Source organism: Coregonus lavaretus (genome assembly GCF_964263955.1).
Source record: "Coregonus lavaretus genome assembly, chromosome: 5".
Taxonomy (NCBI): Eukaryota; Metazoa; Chordata; class Actinopteri; order Salmoniformes; family Salmonidae; genus Coregonus; species Coregonus lavaretus.
This window is the reverse complement of record NC_139992.1, coordinates 49,114,245-49,135,637: the sequence shown is the minus strand read 5'-3', so window position 1 is coordinate 49,135,637 and position 21,393 is coordinate 49,114,245. Positions and strand designations below refer to the sequence as shown.

General features: G+C 48.8%; 1 protein-coding gene across 1 annotated transcript in view; it reads left to right on the top strand.

The window, feature by feature from the left end:
• LOC311129302 (uncharacterized protein) overlaps positions 1 to 21,049 on the top strand; it is a gene marked incomplete at both ends in the record, with an annotated part of 90,150 nt that extends 69,101 nt beyond the window's left edge. Inside the window, 12 exons of the mRNA XM_084161583.1 lie at positions 52 to 87; positions 215 to 295; positions 419 to 472; positions 561 to 614; positions 832 to 894; positions 1,130 to 1,192; positions 4,714 to 4,830; positions 17,242 to 17,319; positions 17,634 to 17,687; positions 17,813 to 17,861; positions 18,393 to 18,614; positions 20,772 to 21,049. Coding sequence (XP_084017709.1) covers positions 52 to 87; positions 215 to 295; positions 419 to 472; positions 561 to 614; positions 832 to 894; positions 1,130 to 1,192; positions 4,714 to 4,830; positions 17,242 to 17,319; positions 17,634 to 17,687; positions 17,813 to 17,861; positions 18,393 to 18,614; positions 20,772 to 21,049 — 1,149 coding nt within the window. The remainder of the gene's footprint in view (positions 1 to 51; positions 88 to 214; positions 296 to 418; positions 473 to 560; positions 615 to 831; positions 895 to 1,129; positions 1,193 to 4,713; positions 4,831 to 17,241; positions 17,320 to 17,633; positions 17,688 to 17,812; positions 17,862 to 18,392; positions 18,615 to 20,771) is intronic.
• Positions 21,050 to 21,393: the final 344 nt, after the last annotated feature.

The window sequence follows — 21,393 nt, the reverse complement described above, 5'->3', positions numbered from 1 at the left end:
CTGTTATCAGATGCTGCTACGTGTATGCTCACTGTTGTTCTGTGCTTCCAGGGAGATACTGGCGAGCCTGGAGTCAATGGAGAAGTGGTGGGTATTTATCTGACACACTTTAACAGTGTCAAAATAAACAGTATCAGTATAACTGTATATATACTATGGTGGCGTGGAATGTGGTCAAAAACAGGCTTTGTTGATTGGCTTGTTGTTGTCACAGGGTCGTAACGGGGACGATGGATTGGACGGAGCCACAGGAGCCAAAGGAGACATGGGTCTCCAGGGACAGAAGGGAGATCAGGTGAGGAGAGTGTGGCATAGAGCATAGAAATTAGAGACTAGACAAATAGAACATGTCAACTGTTATGTTGTGAATCATTATACAGTCGTTCTATTCTGTTCCATTCTGATATTCTATTCCTAGGGTGACAGAGGTGAACCTGGCTTACCAGGGGATACTGGGCAGACAGGAGAGAAGGTGAGGGCTTGATCATAATGTATTAGGCATGTTAATGAGATGGTAATGCAATGATCAAAGGTAACTCTTGGTTGTGGTTGTTGCACAGGGATTCCGAGGCCTACCTGGACGCATAGGAAGCACTGGGCTAGATGGAGAAAAGGTGAGTTGCCTGCTGTGGGAATCAATACAATGATCACAACAACACAATGTGCTCCAGGTTTACAGTAGTGGCAACTAGCTGCCACACGCTGCATACCATTTAGTATACTGTTCAATCCTCTGACCTAATAGGTCACTGTCAGACTATGGTCAATGGTTGCACAGTTTCAGACACAGTTTCAGTGGAAATTGAAGTATTTCATCATTGTTTGACACAGGGAGAGATGGGGATTCCTGGAACCCCAGGACTTCCAGGGATCAATGGACTCACAGGACGGAAGGTAAGCACAAACACTGTAATTCCAATCTCCAAGGGTGTCTGATGGGGTTGGGATATGCAAGAAAAACATTTCCATTTCACACACACACTTGTGAAACAGGACAAATATAAGCACCCACCTAATTATTTATTTATTATTTATATACACACACAAATCAAAATCATTCTCACTAATCTTCTGAAAAGTGTTGATTATGATGTGTTGATGTGTTGTGTTGTGTTGTGTTGATGTGTAGGGTGGAAAAGGGAACGGGGGTATCAATGGAGTAGAGGGAGCCCCAGGACTGAAAGGAGAGAAGGTTGGTTCAAATCACGTAAATATCTGCCTTTATTAGACCGATAGAATACAATCGCTCGTTGAAATTATTACTATTAATATTCTACGTACTAAATCAAATCAAATCAAATCAAATTGTATTGGTCACATGCGCCGAATACAACAGGTGCAGACATTACAGTGAAATGCTTACTTACAGCCCTTAACCAACAGTGCATTTATTTTAAACAAAAAAAAGTAAAAATAAAACAACAACAAAAAAAGTGTTGAGGAAAAAAAAGAGCAGAAGTAAAATAAAGTGACAGTAGGGAGGCTATATATACAGGGGGGTACCGTTGCAAAGTCAATGTGCGGGGGCACCGGCTAGTTGAGGTAGTTGAGGTAATATGTACATGTGGGTAGAGTAAAGTGACTATGCATAAATAATTAACAGAGTAGCAGCAGCGTAAAAAGGATGGGGTGGGGGGGCAGTGCAAATAGTCCGGGTAGCCATGATTAGCTGTTCAGGAGTCTTATGGCTTGGGGGTAGAAGCTGTTGAGAAGTCTTTTGGACCTAGACTTGGCACTCCGGTACCGCTTGCCGTGCGGTAGCAGAGAGAACAGTCTATGACTAGGGTGGCTGGAGTCTTTGACAATTTTGAGGGCCTTCCTCTGACACCGCCTGGTATAGAGGTCCTGGATGGCAGGAAGCTTGGCCCCAGTGATGTACAGGGCCGTACGCACTACCCTCTGTAGTGCCTTGCGGTCGGAGGCCAAGCAGTTGCCATACCAGGCGGTGATGCAACCAGTCAGGATGCTCTCGATGGTGCAGCTGTAGAATTTTTTGAGAATCTGAGGACCAATGCCAAATCTTTTCAGTCTCCTGAGGGGGAATAGGCTTTGTCGTGCCCTCTTCACGACTGTCTTGGTGTGTTTGGACCATGATAATTCGTTGGTGATGTGGACACCAAGGAACTTGAAGCTCTCAACCTGTTCCACTACAGCCCCGTCGATGACAATGGGGGCGTGCTCAGTCCTCTTTTTTTTCCTGTAGTCGACAATCATCTCCTTTGTCTTGGTCACGTTGAGGGAGAGGTTGTTGTCCTGGCACCACACGGCCAGATCTCTGACCTCCTCCCTATAGGCTGTCTCATCGTTGTCGGTGATCAGGCCTACCACTGTTGTGACGTCGGCAAACTTAATGATGGTGTTGTAGTCGTGCCTGGCCATGCAGTCATGGGTGAACAGAGAGTACAGGAGGGGACTGAGCACGCACCCCTGAGGGGCCCCCGTGTTGAGGATCAGTGTGGCAGATGTGTTGTTACCTACCCTTACCACCTGGGGGCGGCCCGTCAGGAAGTCCAGGATCCAGTTGCAGAGGGAGGTGTTTAGTCCCAGGATCCTTAGCTTAGTGATGAGCTTAGAGGGCACTATGGTGTTGAATGCTGAGCTGTAGTCAATGAATAGCATTCTCACGTAGGTGTTCCTCTTGTCCAGGTGGGAAAGGGCAGTGTGGAGTGCAATAGAGATTGCATCATCTGTGGATCTGTTGGGGCGGTATGCAAATTGGAGTGGGTCTAGGGTTTCTGGGATAATGCTGTTGATGTGAGCCATGACCAGCCTTTCAAAGCACTTCATGGCTACAGACGTCAGTGCTACGGGTCGGTAGTCATTTAGGCAGGTTATCTTAGAGTCCTTGGGCACGGGGACTATGGTGGTCTGCTTGAAACATGTTGGTATTACAGACTCAGTCAGGGACATGTTGAAAATGTCAGTGAAGACACTTGCCAGTTGGTCAGCACATGCTCGGAGTACACGTCCTGGTAATCCGTCTGGCCCTGCGGCCTTGTGAATGTTGACCTGCTTAAAAGTCTTACTCACATCGGTTACGGAGAGCGTGATCACATAGTCATCCGGAACAGCTGGTGCTCTCATGCATGCTTCAGTGTTGCTTGCCTCGAAGCGAGCATAGAAGTGGTTTAGCTCGTCTGGTAGGCTTGTGTCACTGGGCAGCTCGCGGCTGTGCTTCCCTTTGTAGTCTGTAATAGTTTTCAAGCCCTGCCACATCCGACGAGCGTCAGAGCCAGTGTAGTACGATTCAATCTTAGTCCTGTATTGACTCTTTGCCTGTTTGATGGTTCGTCGGAGGTCATAGCGGGATTTCTTATAAGCGTCCGGGTTAGAGTCCCGTTCCTTGAAAGCGGCAGCTCTACCCTTTAGCTCAGTGCGGATGTTTCCTGTAATCCATGGCTTCTGGTTGGGGTATGTACGTACGGTCACTGTGGGAACGACATCATCGATGCACTTATTGATGAAGCCAGTGACTGATGTGGTGTACTCCTCAATGCTGTCTGAAGAATCCCGGAACATGTTCCAGTCTGTGCTAGCAAAACAGTCCTGTAGCTTAGCATCTGCGTCATCTGACCACTTTTTTATTAACCGAGTCACTGGTGTTTCCTGCTTGAGTTTTTGCTTATAAGCAGGAATCAGGAGGATAGAGTTATGGTCAGATTTGCCAAATGGAGGGCGAGGGAGAGCTTTGTATGCGTCTCTGTGTGTGGAGTAAAGGTGGTCTAGAGTTTTTTTTCCTCTGGTTGCACATTTAACATGCTGGTAGAAATTAGGTAGAACGGATTTAAGTTTCCCTGCATTAAAGTCCCCGGCCACTAGGAGCGCTGCATCTGGATGAGCGTTTTCCTGTTGATTAATGGCCTTGTACAACTCATTCAGTGCAATCTTAATGCCAGCATTGGTTTGTGGTGGTAAATAGACAGCTATGAAAAATATAGATGAAAACTCTCTTGGTAAATAGTGTGGTCTACAGCTTATCATAAGATACTCTACCTCAGGCGAGCAAAACCTCGAGACTTCCTTATTATTTGATTTTGTGCACCAGCTGTTGTTTACAAATATACACAGACCGCCACCCCTTGTCTTACCGGAGTCAGCCGTTCTGTCCTGCCGATGTAGCGTATAGCCTGCTAGCTGAATGTTATCATTGTCGTCGTTCAGCCACGACTCGGTGAAACATAAGATATTACAATTTTTAATGTCCCGTTGGTAGGATAACCGTAATCTTAAGTCATCCAATTTATTTTAAAATGATTGAACGTTGGCTAATAGGATTGATGGAAGAGGCAGTTTACTCGCTCGCCGTCGGATCCTTACAAGGCACCCCGATCTACGTCCACGATATCTCCGTCTCTTCCTCACGCGAATGACAGGGATTTGGGCCTTGTCGGGTGTCTGTATGATATCCTTCGCGGCCGCCTCGTTGAAGAAAAAATATTCGTCCAATACGAGGTGAGTAATCGCTGTCCTAATATCCAGAAGCTCTTTTTGGTTATAAGAGACGATGGCAGAAACATTATGTACAAAATAAATTACAAATAACGCGGAAAAACACACATAATAGTACAATTGGTTAGAGGGCTGTAAAACGGCAGCCATCTTCTCCGGCGCTGTCTTCATACTACAGAGGAATGTGGAAATATTCATATAGTTCTTGAAGCATTATGTTTTTCTCCCATCATGCACCATTCATGTTGTCCCTGTCTTGTGCAGGGCACCACTGGTTTCCCAGGGTTCCCTGGGTTTAAGGGGTCAGCAGGGACACCAGGAAGTGATGGAGCGGAGGGGCGACCAGGACATAATGGGTCCAAGGGAGAGACAGGAACCAAGGTAGATTGAGGTTGCCTTCCGGTCAAGGTTATTATAGTAAATGAAAACTGAACTAAAATAAAAACTAAAATTGGAAAAACTATTTAGTAAATGGGAATACTTAAACTGTACTGAAACTATTATCTTTGCCTGCAAAACTGCTAACTAAAATAGTTTCTTTTTTTCAAATTTTTGGGCAAAACTAATTTAAAATTGAGTTTTCGAGGTTCTGAATCTGGTGGGTATAGGTCTAGCTTGTGCATCCTTATCACTAGCTATCACTAGCTAACAGGGAAGAAATCCAAGGGCGAGCACGGAGCGTGAGTGGGCCAAGCAAGAACATCTTGTGAAGTTAATGGAGCCGTTCGCAATACACACCGACCAACTTCAAACTGACAGCCAAACTGATGTGGTACCGTGCCTTCTCAACCTTGAGGCACACTTGCAGTCAACTACTGTTGCAAAACAGTTGGCACAGGTCCTCCTGAAGTCACTGCGTGAGCGCTTCGCATGCATACTGAATGGCAGCTAACTTCAATCCAACAAGGCATTAAGTGCCCTGTGTGAGATGGGGAAATACCTGGAAGAGGTAAAGGAAGGCATGTTTACAGAGTCACCTCTCCAGTTCTGGCAGGCAAGGATTGCTATTTATCCAAAGCTGTGCTCTGTGGCACTAGATCTGGTTTCTGCACCTGCATCCCAAGCGTTTGTGGAGAGAATTTTCTCTGACTGTGGACAACTGTCATCAAACGAACACCTCTCTTGAAGATAAACCAGAACATCTTGTTTGCTTGAACAGAAACAAACACACACACACAAGCTGGCTGGCTGTGAACTGATAGATTTGTGGAGAAGTGTTGTATTGCATATGTTTTTGCTGCTGTTGCAGCTGTTTTTAGTAGCCCTATTTGAAGGGGTTAGTCAGTGATACATGTTTAATATTACATAAATATAAAATGTCAAATGTATCATGATTCATTTGTAGTTTTTGTGTCAGATAAAGGTACAGGTACTTGATTCTTCTTACATCTACTACTAAAGCTAAAAAAGCAAAGGGATTGGTGTAAACATGGGCAAGAGAGTTTCCTTCCACAATATTTCTTTCACCAGTCTAGGCACTTATCCTTTCAATCCAATTCACAATAGGATTGATTTATAATTTACACCTAACCAAACCTATGTCCTGGCCACGGAGTTGTATGGAGTACTCTAGTGGCCAAAAGCCTGTGTTTACATGGGCAGCGCCATTGAGGACTTTCGCCATTTTGATTTGGCATGACCTGATGGCCCGGTTGGAGTCGTGACAGCTGGGTCATCAGGAGGGATCAGCCAATTCATTTTACTTGAATTATTATTTCATGATGGCGTCTGTGATAGCTGCCCTTGCTGACACAGATACAGGGATTGTCAGGAATGCTGTAGGTGGGTGTAGTGGAGGAATCAAGCGCAGGACACCGAAGTATAGTCCAAAAGACTTTAGTGTAATTCCCAACAAGGGAAAAATCGAACACACTGGCCCGCAGGCGAAACTACGCACGAAGGCAAAAAAAACAAAAGGCGCACAAACCATGTGCGTAAACGCTCCAAACCAGTGGAGTAAAGCTCAACCGAGCGAATAAGTAATATATATACAAGCACAACACACGACAGAAAATCAATCACACACAACACTAGACAAACACAACGAGAAACTTATAGGACACTAATTACACTAAACGAGAACAGGTGTCACAACAAACAGACAAAAGCAAACGAACATAGAAACATGCAACGGTGGCAGCTAGTATTCCGGAGACAACGAACGCCGAAGCCTGCCCGAACAAGGAAGAGAGGCAGCCTCGGCCGAAACCGTGACAGTACCCCCCCCTTGACGCGCGGCTCCAGACGTGCGCCGACTCCGGCCTCGGGGACGACCAGGAGGACGCGGAGCAGGGTGCGTCGGGTGCCCACGATGGAATTCCGTCAGGAGAGACGGGTCCAAAATGTCTCTCCTCGGCACCCAGCACCGTTCCTCCGGACCGTACCCCTCCCACTCCACTAGATATTGGAGACCCCCCATCCGACGTCTCGAATCCAAGATGGACCTCACGGAGTACGCCGGTGCCCCCTCGATGTCCAATGGGGGCGGAGGAGTCTCCCTGATCTCACTTTCTTGGAGTGGGCCAGCTACCACCGGCCTGAGAAGAGACACATGGAACGAGGGGTTAATACTTTTATATTCAACAGGTAGTTGTAATTTGTAACACACCTTGTTCAACCTTCTCAGGACTTTAAATGGCCCTACAAACCGCCGACCCAGTTTCCGACAGGGCAGGCGGAGGGGCAGGTTTCTGGTAGAGAGCCAGACTCGATCACCAGGTGCGTACACCGGTCCCTCACTGCGGTGGAGATCGGCGCTCGCCTTATGACGACGGAGGGCCCGCTGCAGGTGGACGTGTGCAGCGTTCCATGTCTCCTCCGAGCGCCGCGCCCACTCATCCACTGCAGGAGCCTCGATCTGGCTCTGCTGCCAAGGTGCCAGAACCGGCTGGTAACCTAACACACATTGGAAAGGGGTTAGGTTAGTGGAGGAATGGCGTAGGGAATTCTGGGCCATCTCGGCCCAGGGAACGTACCTTGCCCACTCCTCCGGCCGGTCCTGGCAGTATGTTCTAAGAAACCTACCCACATCCTGGTTCACGCGTTCCACCTGCCCATTACTCTCCGGGTGGTAACCCGAGGTGAGGCTCACCGAGACCCCCAACCGCTCCATAAAGGCTCTCCAGACCCTGGAGGTAAATTGGGGACCTCGATCAGACACAATATCCTCGGGTACCCCGTAGTGCCGGAACACATGGGTGAATAGTGCTTCGGCAGTTTGCAGGGCAGTAGGAAGGCCCGGCATGGGGAGCAAACGACAGGCCTTAGAAAACCGGTCCACAACGACCAGTATAGTGGTATTCCCCTGTGAAGGAGGAAGGTCAGTAAGGAAATCCACCGAGAGGTGGGACCATGGTCGTTGTGGAACGGGCAGGGGTAGTAACTTACCCCTAGGCAGATGTCTAGGCGCCTTACACTGGGCGCACACCGAGCAGGAGGAAACATAAACCCTCACATCCCTTGCCAACATGGGCCACCAGTACTTGGCACTAAGACAGTGCACTGTCCGGCCGATACCAGGGTGTCCAGAGGAGGGTGACGTGTGAGCCCAATAGATCAATCGATCCCGAACCTCGAGCGGAACGTACTTCCGACCCTCCGGGCATTGCGGTGGACTAGGGTCGGTGCGTAACGCCCGCTCGAGCTCAGCATCGACCTCCCACACTACCGGTGCCACCAGACACGACTCCGGCAGTATGGGAGTGGGCTCCACGGACCTCTCCTCCGTGTCATATCGCCGAGACAGCGCATCTGCCTTACCGTTCTGTGACCCAGGGATGTACGTGATCTTAAATGTAAACCGGGTCAAAAACATATTCCATCTTGCCTGGCGAGGGTTCAGCCTCCTCGCTGCCCGGATGTACTCCAGGTTACGGTGGTCCGTCAAAATGAGGAAAGGGTGTTGAGCCCCCTCAAGCCAGTGCCTCCACACTTTTAGGGCCTGTACCACGGCTAACAGCTCCCTGTCCCCTACGTCATAGTTTCGCTCCGCCGGACTGAGGTTCTTGGAATAAAAAGCACAGGGGCGGAGTTTAGGTGGCGCGCCTGACCGTTGTGAAAGCACGGCTCCTATACCGGCCTCTGACGCGTCCACCTCTACCTGAAATGGCAAAGAGGGATCCGGATGCGCCAGCACCGGGGCCAAGGTAAACAGGTCCTTCAGCCTCCCAAACGCCCTGTCCGCCTCAGCAGACCACTGCAGACGCACCGGACCCCCCTTCAACAGAGACGTGATGGGAGCTGCCACCTGTCCAAAACCCCGGATAAACCTCCGGTAGTAATTCGCAAACCCCAAAAACTGCTGCACCTCCTTCACAGTGGTTGGTGTTTGCCAATTACGCACGGCTGACACCCGGTCTACCTCCATCTTCACCCCTGACGCAGACAACTGATACCCCAAAAAGGAGACCGACTCCTGGAAAAACAGACACTTCTCTGCCTTCACATACAGGTCGTGCTCCACCAGCCTCCGCAACACTCTGCGCACCAGGGCCACATGCTCGACTCGGGTAGGCGAGTACACGAGAATGTCATCTATGTACACAACCACCCCCTGCCCCTGCATGTCCCTGAAGATCTCATCCACGAATGATTGGAAAACTGACGGAGCGTTCATCAACCCGTATGGCATGACAAGATACTCGTAATGGCCCGAGGTGGTACTAAAGGCTGTCTTCCATTCATCGCCCTCCCTGATGCGCACCAAGTTGTACGCGCTCCTGAGATCTAATTTAGTGAAGAAACGCGCCCCATGCAATGACTCAGTCATGGTCGCAATCAGCGGGAGTGGATAACTGTACTTCACCGTGATCTGATTGAGACCACGGTAATCGATGCACGGGCGTAAACCACCATCCTTTTTCTTCACAAAAAAGAAACTCGAGGACGCAGGGGAAGTGGAAGGCCGTATGTATCCTTGTCTCAGAGATTCGTCTATGTAAGTCTCCATAGCTTTCTTCTCCTCCTGAGACAGAGGATACACATGGCTCCGTGGGAGCGCAGCTCCTGCCTGGAGGTCTATCGCACAATCTCCCTGCCTATGGGGCGGCAACTGCGTCGCCCTCGACTTACTAAACGCAATAGCCAAATCCCCATACTCAGGGGGAACGTGCAATGCGGGCACCTGGTTTGGACTCTCCACCGAGGTAGCCCCTACGGAAACGCCCAAACATCGACCCACACACTGGGCAGACCACTCCATCAGAGCCCTCTCCTGCCACGAAATCGATGGGTTATGGGTACTCAACCAGGGCATGCCCAGCACCACCGGATACGCAGGCGAGTCGATCAGAAATAGCTGAATCATCTCCTGATGACCCCCCTGCGCACACATCCTAAGTGGCGCAGTGACCTCCCTGATCAAGCCTGCACCCAACGGACGGCTATCTAGGGCATGAACGGGGAAAGGGACGTCAACAGGGAGAAGGGGAATCCCTAAGGCTAAACAAAACTTCTTATCAACAAAATTCCCAGCCGCGCCTGAATCTACCAGCGCCTTATGCTGGGAATGAGGTGCTACCTGTGGAAAACGCACAGGTATACAGAAATGTGCAACAGAGAGCTCTGGGTGAGTGGGGCGCCTACTCACCTGGAAGGACTCCCCAGTGCGGGACCTGTCGTCCTCTCCCCTAGGAGGCCATCCCCAGCACCTAGCCGCGGTGTGTCCTCCCCGACCACAGTTGGTGCAGGAGATGGACCCCCTCGTAAGCCGACCCCTCCTCTCTCTAGCGCCAGCGCCCCCGAGCTCCATGGGGCACGGCTCGGAGGCGCTGGAGGGTGAAATGGACGGACCCCCCTCGGAACGTCCGCGGGTAGCTAGCAGGTTATCCAGCCTGATGGACATGTCGACCAACTGGTCGAACGAGAGGCTGGTGTCCCTACAGGCCAGCTCCCGACGGACGTCCTCGCGTAGACTACATCTGTAGTGATCGATGAGAGCCTGCTCATTCCACCCTGCATCCGCCGCTAGAGTACGGAATTCTAGGGCGAACTCCTGGGCACTCCTCCTCCCCTGCCGGAGGAAGACCAGACGCTCCCCCGCCGCTTTCCCCTCCGGGGGATGGTCAAACACCGCCTTGAAGCGGCGGGAGAACTCGTCGTAGGTGATGGTGTCCGCGTCGATCCTCCTCCACTCTGCGTTGGCCCATTCCAACGCCTTCCCGGAAAGGCAGGAGATCAGGGCGGACACGCTCTCATGTCCCGAGGGCGCCGGGTGCACGGTGGCCAGGTACAGCTCCACCTGGAGAAGGAATCCCTGACACCCGGCCGCGGTCCCATCGTAGGCCCTCGGGAGCGAGAGTCGAACTCCTCTGGGTTCCGGAGCGGGAATGGGCGGACTTGCCGATGGTGCTGGCAGAGAGGATGGCGGTGGAGGAGTCCCCCAGCCTCGGATGGTGGTGATCACCTCCTGCAGTGCGGACCCCATCTGCAGGATCTGGTCACTCTGTTCACGGACCTTTTCCTCCAGTGTCGCCTGGGCTGCTGCGGCTCCTGCTGATTCCATTCTAGAAGGTGTGTGATTCTGTCAGGAATGCTGTAGGTGGGTGTAGTGGAGGAATCAAGCGCAGGACACCGAAGTATAGTCCAAAAGACTTTAGTGTAATTCCCAACAAGGGAAAAATCGAACACACTGGCCCGCAGGCGAAACTACGCACGAAGGCGACAAAAACAAAAGGCGCACAAACCATGTGCGTAAACGCTCCAAACCAGTGGAGTAAAGCTCAACCGAGCGAATAAGTAATATATATACAAGCACAACACACGACAGAAAATCAATCACACACAACACTAGACAAACACAACGAGAAACTTATAGGACACTAATTACACTAAACGAGAACAGGTGTCACAACAAACAGACAAAAGCAAACGAACATAGAAACATGCAACGGTGGCAGCTAGTATTCCGGAGACAACGAACGCCGAAGCCTGCCCGAACAAGGAAGAGAGGCAGCCTCGGCCGAAACCGTGACAGGGATGTTATGTTTATCCAAGTCTATGGTCCTGGCCCATCATCTTACTGCCCCCCAGTGGCAAGAAGTGACATCCCAAAAAAACGAACTATAGGCCTAATGGCTAGCCTCCCATTGGCCACTTTCTGTCCCTAACACTAAAACTGAAACGAAATCATCTGAAAACGACATAGAAAGGTTTTTTATCAAACTGAAATTAAATAAAAACTAGTCAATCAAGTCTGAAAACTAACTGAAACTAAACTGAATTAAAAAATAATAATCTAAAAACGAATAGAAATAAAAAACAAATCTTAAATCATCGAACTATAGTAACCTTGCTTCCGGTAACCTATTGTATATTGGTGTCATGGAAGCACAATTTTGTGTGTACTCTGTGTGTCTGTTCGTGTGTCTGTGTGTCTGTGTGTCAGTGTGTCTGTGTGTCTGTGTCACGATCGTCGTAGGAGTGAGTAGACCAATACGCAGCGTGTTGCACGAACATGGTGATCTTTATTATCGACAGCGATAAAAAGCACACTAAACAAAACAAATACACGACTCGTGAAGTCCATGGTGACACTGACCGAACACGGAACAAAAACCCACAAACACAAAGTGAAACACAGACAGTTAAATATGGCTCCCAATCAGAGACAACCAGCACACAGCTGACACTCGTTGCCTCTGATTGGGAGTCACTCAGTCAAACATAGAAACAGACTAACTAGAACCCCCAACATAGACATAACCACATAGAACAAACACACTCTGGCTCAACAAATAGAGTCCATTAGCCAGGGTGTGACAGTACCCCCCCCTAAAGGCGCGGACTGCGACCGCGCCTCAAAAACGCAAAACAGGGGAGGGCTGGGTGGGCATACCTCCTCGGCGGCGGTTCTGGCTCCGGGCTTGCCCACCACCCTCCAATAAACCCCCCATAGCGCCCCTGGTCCGGTCTGGTCCCGCTGGCTGGAGCTGACCTGGACGTAGCAGGAGCGGCTAGCTTCAGCTCCGTTGTGGAGCCGTTGACCGGTACCTGATTAGGCACCGGTGACCCAGGCACGGGTTGTGCCGGACAGACGACGCGCACCCCTGGCTTGGCGCGCGAGGCAGGAAAGGACCGGACCTGGCTGACGATGCGCACCCCTGGCCTGGTGCGTGGAGCAGCCACGGGCCGGACCGGGCTGACGACTCGCACCCCTGGCTTTGTGCGTGGAGCCGGAACGGGCCTCACCGGACTGACGACTCGCACCCCTGGCTTGGTGCGTGGAGCCGGAACGGGCCTCACCGGACTGACGACTCGCACCCCTGGCTTGGTGCGAGTAGCAGGAACGTTCTGGACCAGGCTGACGACTCGCACCCCTGGCTTGGTGCGAGTGGCAGGAACAGGCTGGACCAGGCTGACGACTCGCACCCCTGGCTTGGTGCGAGTGGCAGGAACAGGCCGGGCCGGGCTGGCGACTCGCACCCCTGGCTTGGTGCGAGTGGCAGGAACAGGCCGGGCCGGGCTGGCGACGCGCACCGTCTGTTTGGTGCGAGTGGCAGGAACAGGCCGGGCCGGGCTGACGACGCACACCGTAGGTTTGGTGCGTGGAGCAGGAACAGGCCGGGCGACGCACACCGTAGGCTTGGTGCGTGGAGCAGGAACAGGCCGGGCCGGGCTGGCGACGCGCACCACAGGCTCGATGCGAGGAACAGGAACAGGCCGGACCGTACTGGGGACACACACCACTGGCCCTACGCAGGGATCAGGAACGGGCCGGACCGGACTGGTAACACACCCCAGTACCTCTCGCCGTGCCTCCACACTTTCCCTCTCCTCTGTGACCAGTGGCCCCCTTAACCTGGCGGCCTCCTCTGCACACCCGCTGGACCGCTCCATCGCGGCCTCCTGCTGCCCCGTCTTCCACGTCGTGAGCCCCCCCCTAAAAAATTTCTGGGGTTCTCTCCTCCCCGTGGACCAGGCCTCCCTAGTTCTCGCCAGACTCTCACCCCACTGCTTCCAAGTCCAACCTCTCTGCTCTTCACTTGGCTTGGCCCAGTCGAGACTTTTAATCCACTGCTCCATAGACCAGCCCCTCTTCTCTTCACTTAGCGGGGCCCAGTCGAAACTCCTACTCCACTGATCCCAGGTCCTTCCTCTCTCCTCTTCACACTGCTTGGTCCCGTTTTGGTGGGTTTTTCTGTCACGATCGTCGTAGGAGTGAGTAGACCAATACGCAGCGTGTTGCACGAACATGGTGATCTTTATTATCGACAGCGATAAAAAGCACACCAAACAAAACAAATACACGACTCGTGAAGTCCACGGTGACACTGACCGAACACGGAACAAAAACCCACAAACACAAAGTGAAACACAGACAGTTAAATATGGCTCCCAATCAGAGACAACCAGCACACAGCTGACACTCGTTGCCTCTGATTGGGAGTCACTCAGTCAAACATAGAAACAGACTAACTAGAACCCCCAACATAGACATAACCACATAGAACAAACACACTCTGGCTCAACAAATAGAGTCCATTAGCCAGGGTGTGACAGTCTGTCTGTGTATGTCTGTGTATGTGTCTGTCTGTCTGTCTGTCTGTCTGTCTGTCTGTCTGTCTGTCTGTCTGTCTGTCTGTCTGTCTGTCTGTATGTATGTATGTATGTAAGCCTGTCTGTCTATGTCCTTCATGCATGCATAACAACAACAACAACAACAACAACAATAACAACCCCAGCCCAACCAACCCCAGAACCCAGTTTTGCCCAGTCACAGTGCACCTTAAAAAATCCACTTTCCACAAAAGTTACAACAATAAAAAAAGAACCACACAACGTCATGATGAGATGAAACAAGCCTGATTACAGCAGGCACATTGTCCACCTAGCAGAATGGCTGTCAGATAGATAGACAGGCAGGAGACTACATTCCTATGTATAGCAACGCATAGGAAGGAAGAGAATAGAGGCATAATTAAGACACAGAAATTGGTCTAATTTCTGATGCGGCGGGAACGCTATCCAAACCTCTATGTTAATAACTCCTTTCAGCCACAATTAGTAGCCTCTTGATGTTGATAGGAGAGAAGGGATGGAGAGGATGTAATGAGAATGTTCCAAGGGGACGTTTCATCACAAAACATCTGGATGTGTTAGATATTTATAGGATAACTAGTGAGGCAAGGTAAGCCTAATGATCGGGTTGAGCTTTAGTTAGGCAACTACGTAGTAAGGAAGTACGTTGTAAGGAAGTACAGTGGGGAAAAAAAGTATTTAGTCAGCCACCAATTGTGCAAGTTCTCCCACTTAAAAAGATGAGACAGGCCTGTAATTTTCATCATAGGTACACGTCAACTATGACAGACAAAATGAGGAAAAAAAATCCAGAAAATCACATTGTAGGATTTTTTATGAATTTATTTGCAAATTATGGTGGAAAATAAGTATTTGGTCAATAACAAAAGTTTCTCAATACTTTGTTATATACCCTTTGTTGGCAATGACACAGGTCAAATGTTTTCTGTAAGTCTTCACAAGGTTTTCACACACTGTTGCTGGTATTTTGGCCCATTCCTCCATGCAGATCTCCTCTAGAGCAGTGATGTTTTGGGGCTGTCGCTGGGCAACACGGACTTTCAACTCCCTCCAAAGATTTTCTATGGGGTTGAGATCTGGAGACTGGCTAGGCCACTCCAGGACCTTGAAATGCTTCTTACGAAGCCACTCCTTCGTTGCCCGGGCGGTGTGTTTGGGATCATTGTCATGCTGAAAGACCCAGCCACGTTTCATCTTCAATGCCCTTGCTGATGGAAGGAGGTTTTCACTCAAAATCTCACGATACATGGCCCCATTCATTCTTTCCTTTACACGGATCAGTCGTCCTGGTCCCTTTGCAGAAAAACAGCCCCAAAGCATGATGTTTCCACCCCCATGCTTCACAGTAGGTATGGTGTTCTTTGGATGCAACTCAGCATTCTTTGTCCTCAAAAACACGACGAGTTGAGTTTTTACCAAAAAGTTATATTTTGGTTTCATCTGACCATATGACATTCTCCCAATCCTCTTCTGGATCATCCAAATGCACTCTAGCAAACTTCAGACGGGCCTGGACATGTACTGGCTTAAGCAGGGGGACACGTCTGGCACTGCAGGATTTGAGTCCCTGGCGGCGTAGTGTGTTACTGATGGTAGGCTTTGTTACTTTGGTCCCAGCTCTCTGCAGGTCATTCACTAGGTCCCCCCTTGTGGTTCTGGGATTTTTGCTCACCGTTCTTGTGATCATTTTGACCCCATGGGGTGAGATCTTGCGTGGAGCCCCAGATCGAGGGAGATTATCAGTGGTCTTGTATGTCTTCCATTTCCTAATAATTGCTCCCACAGTTGATTTCTTCAAACCAAGCTGCTTACCTTTTGCAGATTCAGTCTTCCCAGCCTGGTGCAGGTCTACAATTTTGTTTCTGGTGTCCTTTGACAGCTCTTTGGTCTTGGCTATAGTGGAGTTTGGAGTGTGACTGTTTGAGGTTGTGGACAGGTGTCTTTTATACTGATAACAAGTTCAAACAGGTGCCATTAAAACAGGTAACGAGTGGAGGACAGAGGAGCCTCTTAAAGAAGAAGTTACAGGTCTGTGAGAGCTAGAAATCTTGCTTGTTTGTAGGTGACCAAATACTTATTTTCCACCATAATTTGCAAATAAATTCATTAAAAATCCAGATTTTCTGGATTTTCTTTCCTCAATTTGTCTGTCATAGTTGACGTGTACCTATGATGAAAATTACAGGCCTCTCTCATCTTTTTAAGTGGGAGAACTTGCACAATTGGTGGCTGACTAAATACTTTTTTCCCCCACTGTATGTAGTAGAAAAGTAGTAGTAGGGAAGTACGTAGTAGGGAAGTACATAGTAGGGAAGTACGTAGTAAGGAAGTACGTAGTAGGGAAGTACGTAGTAAGGAAGTACGTAGTAGGGAAGTACTTAGTAAGGAAGTACGTAGTAGGGAAGTACGTAGTAAGGAAGTACGTAGTAGGGAAGTACGTAGTAGGGAAGTACGTAGTAGGGAAGTATGTAGTAGGAAAGTACGTAGTAGGGAAGTATGTAGTAGGGAAGTACGTAGTAGAGAAGTAGTAGTAGGGAAGTACGTAGTAGGGAAGTACGTAGTAGAGAAGTAGTAGTAGGGAAGTACGTAGTAGGGAAGTACGTAGTAAGGAAGTACGTAGTAGGGAAGTACGTAGTAGGGAAGTATGTAGTAGGAAAGTACGTAGTAGGGAAGTATGTAGTAGGGAAGTACGTAGTAGAGAAGTAGTAGTAGGGAAGTACGTAGTAGGGAAGTACGTAGTAGAGAAGTAGTAGTAGGGAAGTACGTAGTAGGGAAGTACGTAGTAGGGAAGTACGTAGTAGAGAAGTAGTAGTAGGGAAGTACGTAGTAGAGAAGTATGCAGTAGGGAAGTACGTAGTAGGGAAGTACGTAGTAGGGAAGTACGTAGTAGGGAAGTACGTAGTAGGGAAGTATGTAGTAGGAAAGTACGTAGTAGGGAAGTACGTAGTAGAGAAGTAGTAGTAGGGAAGTACGTAGTAGAGAAGTACGTAGTAGGGAAGTACGTAGTAGGGAAGTACGTGTCATTCTTATAATAGTATACAATTTTTGTATAATGGAATTTAGAGTGAAGGAAGTTGTCGGTTTGTATTTATATGTGAGAGAGTGTGTGTGTAAGTGTGTCTGTCTGTGTGTGTGCCTATCTGTGCCTGCCTGTTTGTGCATGTGCCTGTGAGCGCACATGTACGTGGGCTTGCTAGCATGCACAGCACCTGTGTGAGTAAGTGCGTTCTCAATTTTACTGTGTTGTTGTCCCAGGGAGAGAGGGGCAGGAGAGGCAGAGGGAAGCCTTGTCAGACAGGACCACCTGGAACTCCAGGACAAAGAGGAGGCAGTGTAAGCTACTTCCCAGACCAGACACATCCCTTACCAAAAACTATTGCAGTCAGAGTGCAGTATAACTGCAGTTAGTGTGCAGTAGAACTGCAGTTCAACTGCAGTACTTATTCTGCAATTACTGTGTCCAAAATATCACAGTCGACTGCAGTTACTGCACTTTTACTGCAGTTTCAAAACTGAAATGTTTTTTTGTAAAGGATAGCACTCACACATATGTTGTTGTTAATGTATCAATACCTAATGGGAGTTACTGTCCCTAGGCTGGGTGACAGTAATAATTGCTGTGATAATAACCACTGTGTCTTTTCCAGGGAGAGCTTGGAAACGAGGGACTAAAGGGAGAGAAAGGGGAACCTGGACTCTCTGTAAGTGCATCTTACTTATACACGTTTGACACCTGCCTTGTCCAAGACATATTTGTATTGACAGACAGCTTGGTTGAAGACAGGGTCTAAGCAGAGTGACAGCACTCTGCTCTCTCTGTTCTCAGGCTGAGGAGGTGAAGGAGCTGGTCAACCAAGAGGTGGTGAACCAGTGTGGTGAGTGTTTATGTTGTAATGTGCGCATGCAGGTCTGTGTGGCTGTGTGTCTGTTCTACATTCTAAAATGTACATTCTCCCACTGCTGCGGCATGGCACCCCTGTGTGTTCTGCCATCTGGTGTGCTCTCTCTGTGGAATGGCCCGCTGAGAGAGGGGACACCGTGACCGACCGGAGTCATTCACAAACACCAGACTCATAAACCATCACGCCACACACCAGAACTCATAGGGCCCTTTAACCACAGGGTCAAACACATCTTTAGTTTACACCTCCACAACTTCGAGGAGAAAGGCATTGTTGCATTATCGATAGAGAACATCACTACAGTATATCATTAGTTTTGTATCAACATATCATATCAAATGCGTGTAATAACTCAAAGTTATTTTTCTCCATTAGTTTCCGGGCGAGGTGCGAATGCCTGGCTATGAAATTGTCAATTGAAACTAATAAAAACCTCTTTAAGGCAGGCTCATGTTTATTCAATGGTAGGGGAAACACTGACTATTCTGTCTGTGGTTGTTGCAGCGATGGACTTGAAGTTTGTGGCGAAGTCCAAGGACCCGGATGCTGAGAGCATGTTGAGTGAGAGGGAGCCGGACGAGCATGTATCCATCCTAACTCGCAGCCTACCTGAGGATGAGATGGAAGAGGAAGAGGAAATACTTGAAAAGGAGCTGGTAGGATCAAACACTCCTCCCCCCGTCCCCTTGCGAGAGGAGGGGACCCCAGGTTATGGCAAACTTACCGGTAAGTCAAGGTTCAAAGCAGTTTTTGCCAGAGTCTGTTGACCACATATATGCCCCTGGTCCCAATGTGATGATGCTTTCCATTGCCAGTACAGCATAGCCACACATTTTTACACAGAAGAAAACCTAAACGTCCCTTGTCTGTCACGAATGTTGAATAAAATCATATTAAAACTTACTCTGCCGATTGTCTGTGGGGTTGGTTCTTATTCGGGTCGAAATTCAAGACAAATATCCACAGGAAAGTATTATTAAACCGACTTCAAAACGCAGGTCTTTTATTGTCATACCTCACCTATTTGAGGACCTAATAAATAAATAAAAATCTGTAATTTTTTCCTTCACTAACCTTGTCCCTAGGTGAGACCCTCGCTTAGACCAATTCAATATCATATTCATCTACTTACTAACCTCCAGAGTTGATCCCAACCCTGAAGCTAGACTCTATTCTGGGTGGTTTATTACTGTGAGTAGAATAGGAGGACAAAGACAGAGGGAAAGAGAGAGAGGGGCAGACAGAAGGCATCAAAACACAGTGTTTCATGGATCATTATCCTAGCCAGCCCTAGGCTAGTGGGCTTCTCATCCCATTTGAATCCCTATTTGAACCAAAGAGATCAGAAATAATCAAAGGCTCACTCTAACATTTCCCCTGTCAATGTCAATGTCACCGTTGTTATGTGTAATCACCCGTCCGGGATCGTGACATGTAGCTTAACGTACAGGTATAGACCCATGACCTGTGTTCAAAAATATCAGATCCTTTCAGATACTCTGAGCATTTAATTGAGTTTGCCTGGAGTGCCAGATGGGCGGGGTTTTCACTTTTGGGAGTATTACATTGATTCCATTACAGCAGACTTGATTTGCCTGATAAAAAATAGTTAAATAAGAATAAAATACAAACTCCATAATCTCCTCGGAAATGCAGTGTATTTTACATGCAAAATGTATCAGTCACAGACAAACATCAGACTCGGAGATAACGGACATTCATAGACATTTCCATTTCTCATTAGTCTTATTCGTCATAAACCCTTTCCTCCATATCTCCCTATTCATCCTCCAGTATGAACCTATAGAGAGTCACTAAGAGAGACCATGTCAGTCGGACAGACTTAAGTGGCGTCATTGCCGAGTCTGCAGACCAGGGCTGTATTCCAAATGGCACTCCATTCCCTGTATAGTGTAATACTTTTGACCAGGGCCCATAGAATTGACATTTATCAAGGGCCCTGTGTGTTGATTAGAGGAGTGGGAGTGGGACTCTTTCTTTCTCTTTCTCTCTCTCTCTCTCGCTCTTTCTCTCTCTCTCTCTCTCTCTCTCTCTCTCTCTCTCTCTCTCTCTCTCTCTCTCTATCGCTCTCTCTCTCTCTCCCTCTCTCTCCCTCTCTCCCTCTCTCCCTCTCTCTCCCTCTCTCTCTCTCCCTCTCTCCCTCCCTCCCTCTCTCCCTCTCTCCCTCTCTCCCTCTCTCTCTCTCTCTCTCTCTCTCTCTCTCTCTCTCTCTCTCTCTCTCTTTCCCTCTCTCTCCCTATCTCTCCCTCTCTCTCCCTCTCTACCTCACTCTCCCTCTCTCCCTCTCTCTCTCCCTCTCTCCCTCCCTCTCTCCCTCTCTCTCCCTCTCTCCCTCCCTCTCTCCCTCTCTCTCCCTCTCTCCCTCTCTCCCTCTCTCCCTCTCTCCATCTCTCTCTCATATCAGCTGTAATGCAGTAGGGAGTGTATGGGGCACAAAGATAAGACCACACTTTAGTCCACGGATCAAAGTGTGTGTGTGCACACGCTAGAATTTATGAATGAATGTGTATCCCACATTGAAAGACAAACCTATTCAATAACATATTTCACTTAATTCATGGATGATCTAACAATGACTCATACGCTTGATATCACAGCACAATGAACATTATTTCTCTGGTTTCCACAAATTATTTTTATTCACTGAGGATAATATGCCTAATTCTACGTGTTTTTGAATGTGTTCACTCTTGTCAAACATGCCTCAGAAAAGCTTCTCTTAATACTCTGATACTTAACTCCTATAATTTAGTGATTAGCCTGGTCCCAGATCTGTTTGTGCTGTCTAGGTCCTACGGTCATCGTCATGTTTGGTACAAATAAATCTGTGACCAGGTTATATTATCTCTACTTTTGCTTTAGACTTGACCCCTGACCCCTGCCTGCAGCCCATGTCAGAGGGGGGGTGTTGGGAGTATGTCCTGCTGTGGTACTACCACCACCGCTCCGGGGAGTGCCGGCCGTTTGTCTACGGGGGCTGTGAGGGCAACCACAACCGCTTCAACACCAAACACGAGTGTCAGAGGTGGTGTGGGAAAGAGAGGAGAGGTAGGGAACTACTTGTTGGCGGTAGTCTCCAGGTTAGTGTGTTGACGGGGAGGAACCCCTCATTTGACGGGGGGACATCTGTGGGGAGGTGAACCGACAGCCGGAGGGTTACCGGCTTCAATATCCCATGTGCTATATACCGCTGTTGTGCCCTTGAGTAACGCACTTTACCCCTAATTTCTCCAGAGGCAGGTTGGGATTTTTCAGTCTCAATGGACCAATAAAGCAAGTATTGTATTCTATTGGAATAACTACAGAACATTTGGGAAGGAGAGGAGAGGTAGGGAACCACTAGGGATGACTAGGGAATGACAAGAGGAGATTTGGTAATGAGACGTATACGTATTTCCATTTTCAAGGTATGTCCGTTGTGACAACTAGCATGTCCGTTGACAACTAGAAACGGTACATTTCCTAAAAGAAAATGCAGCAGTTG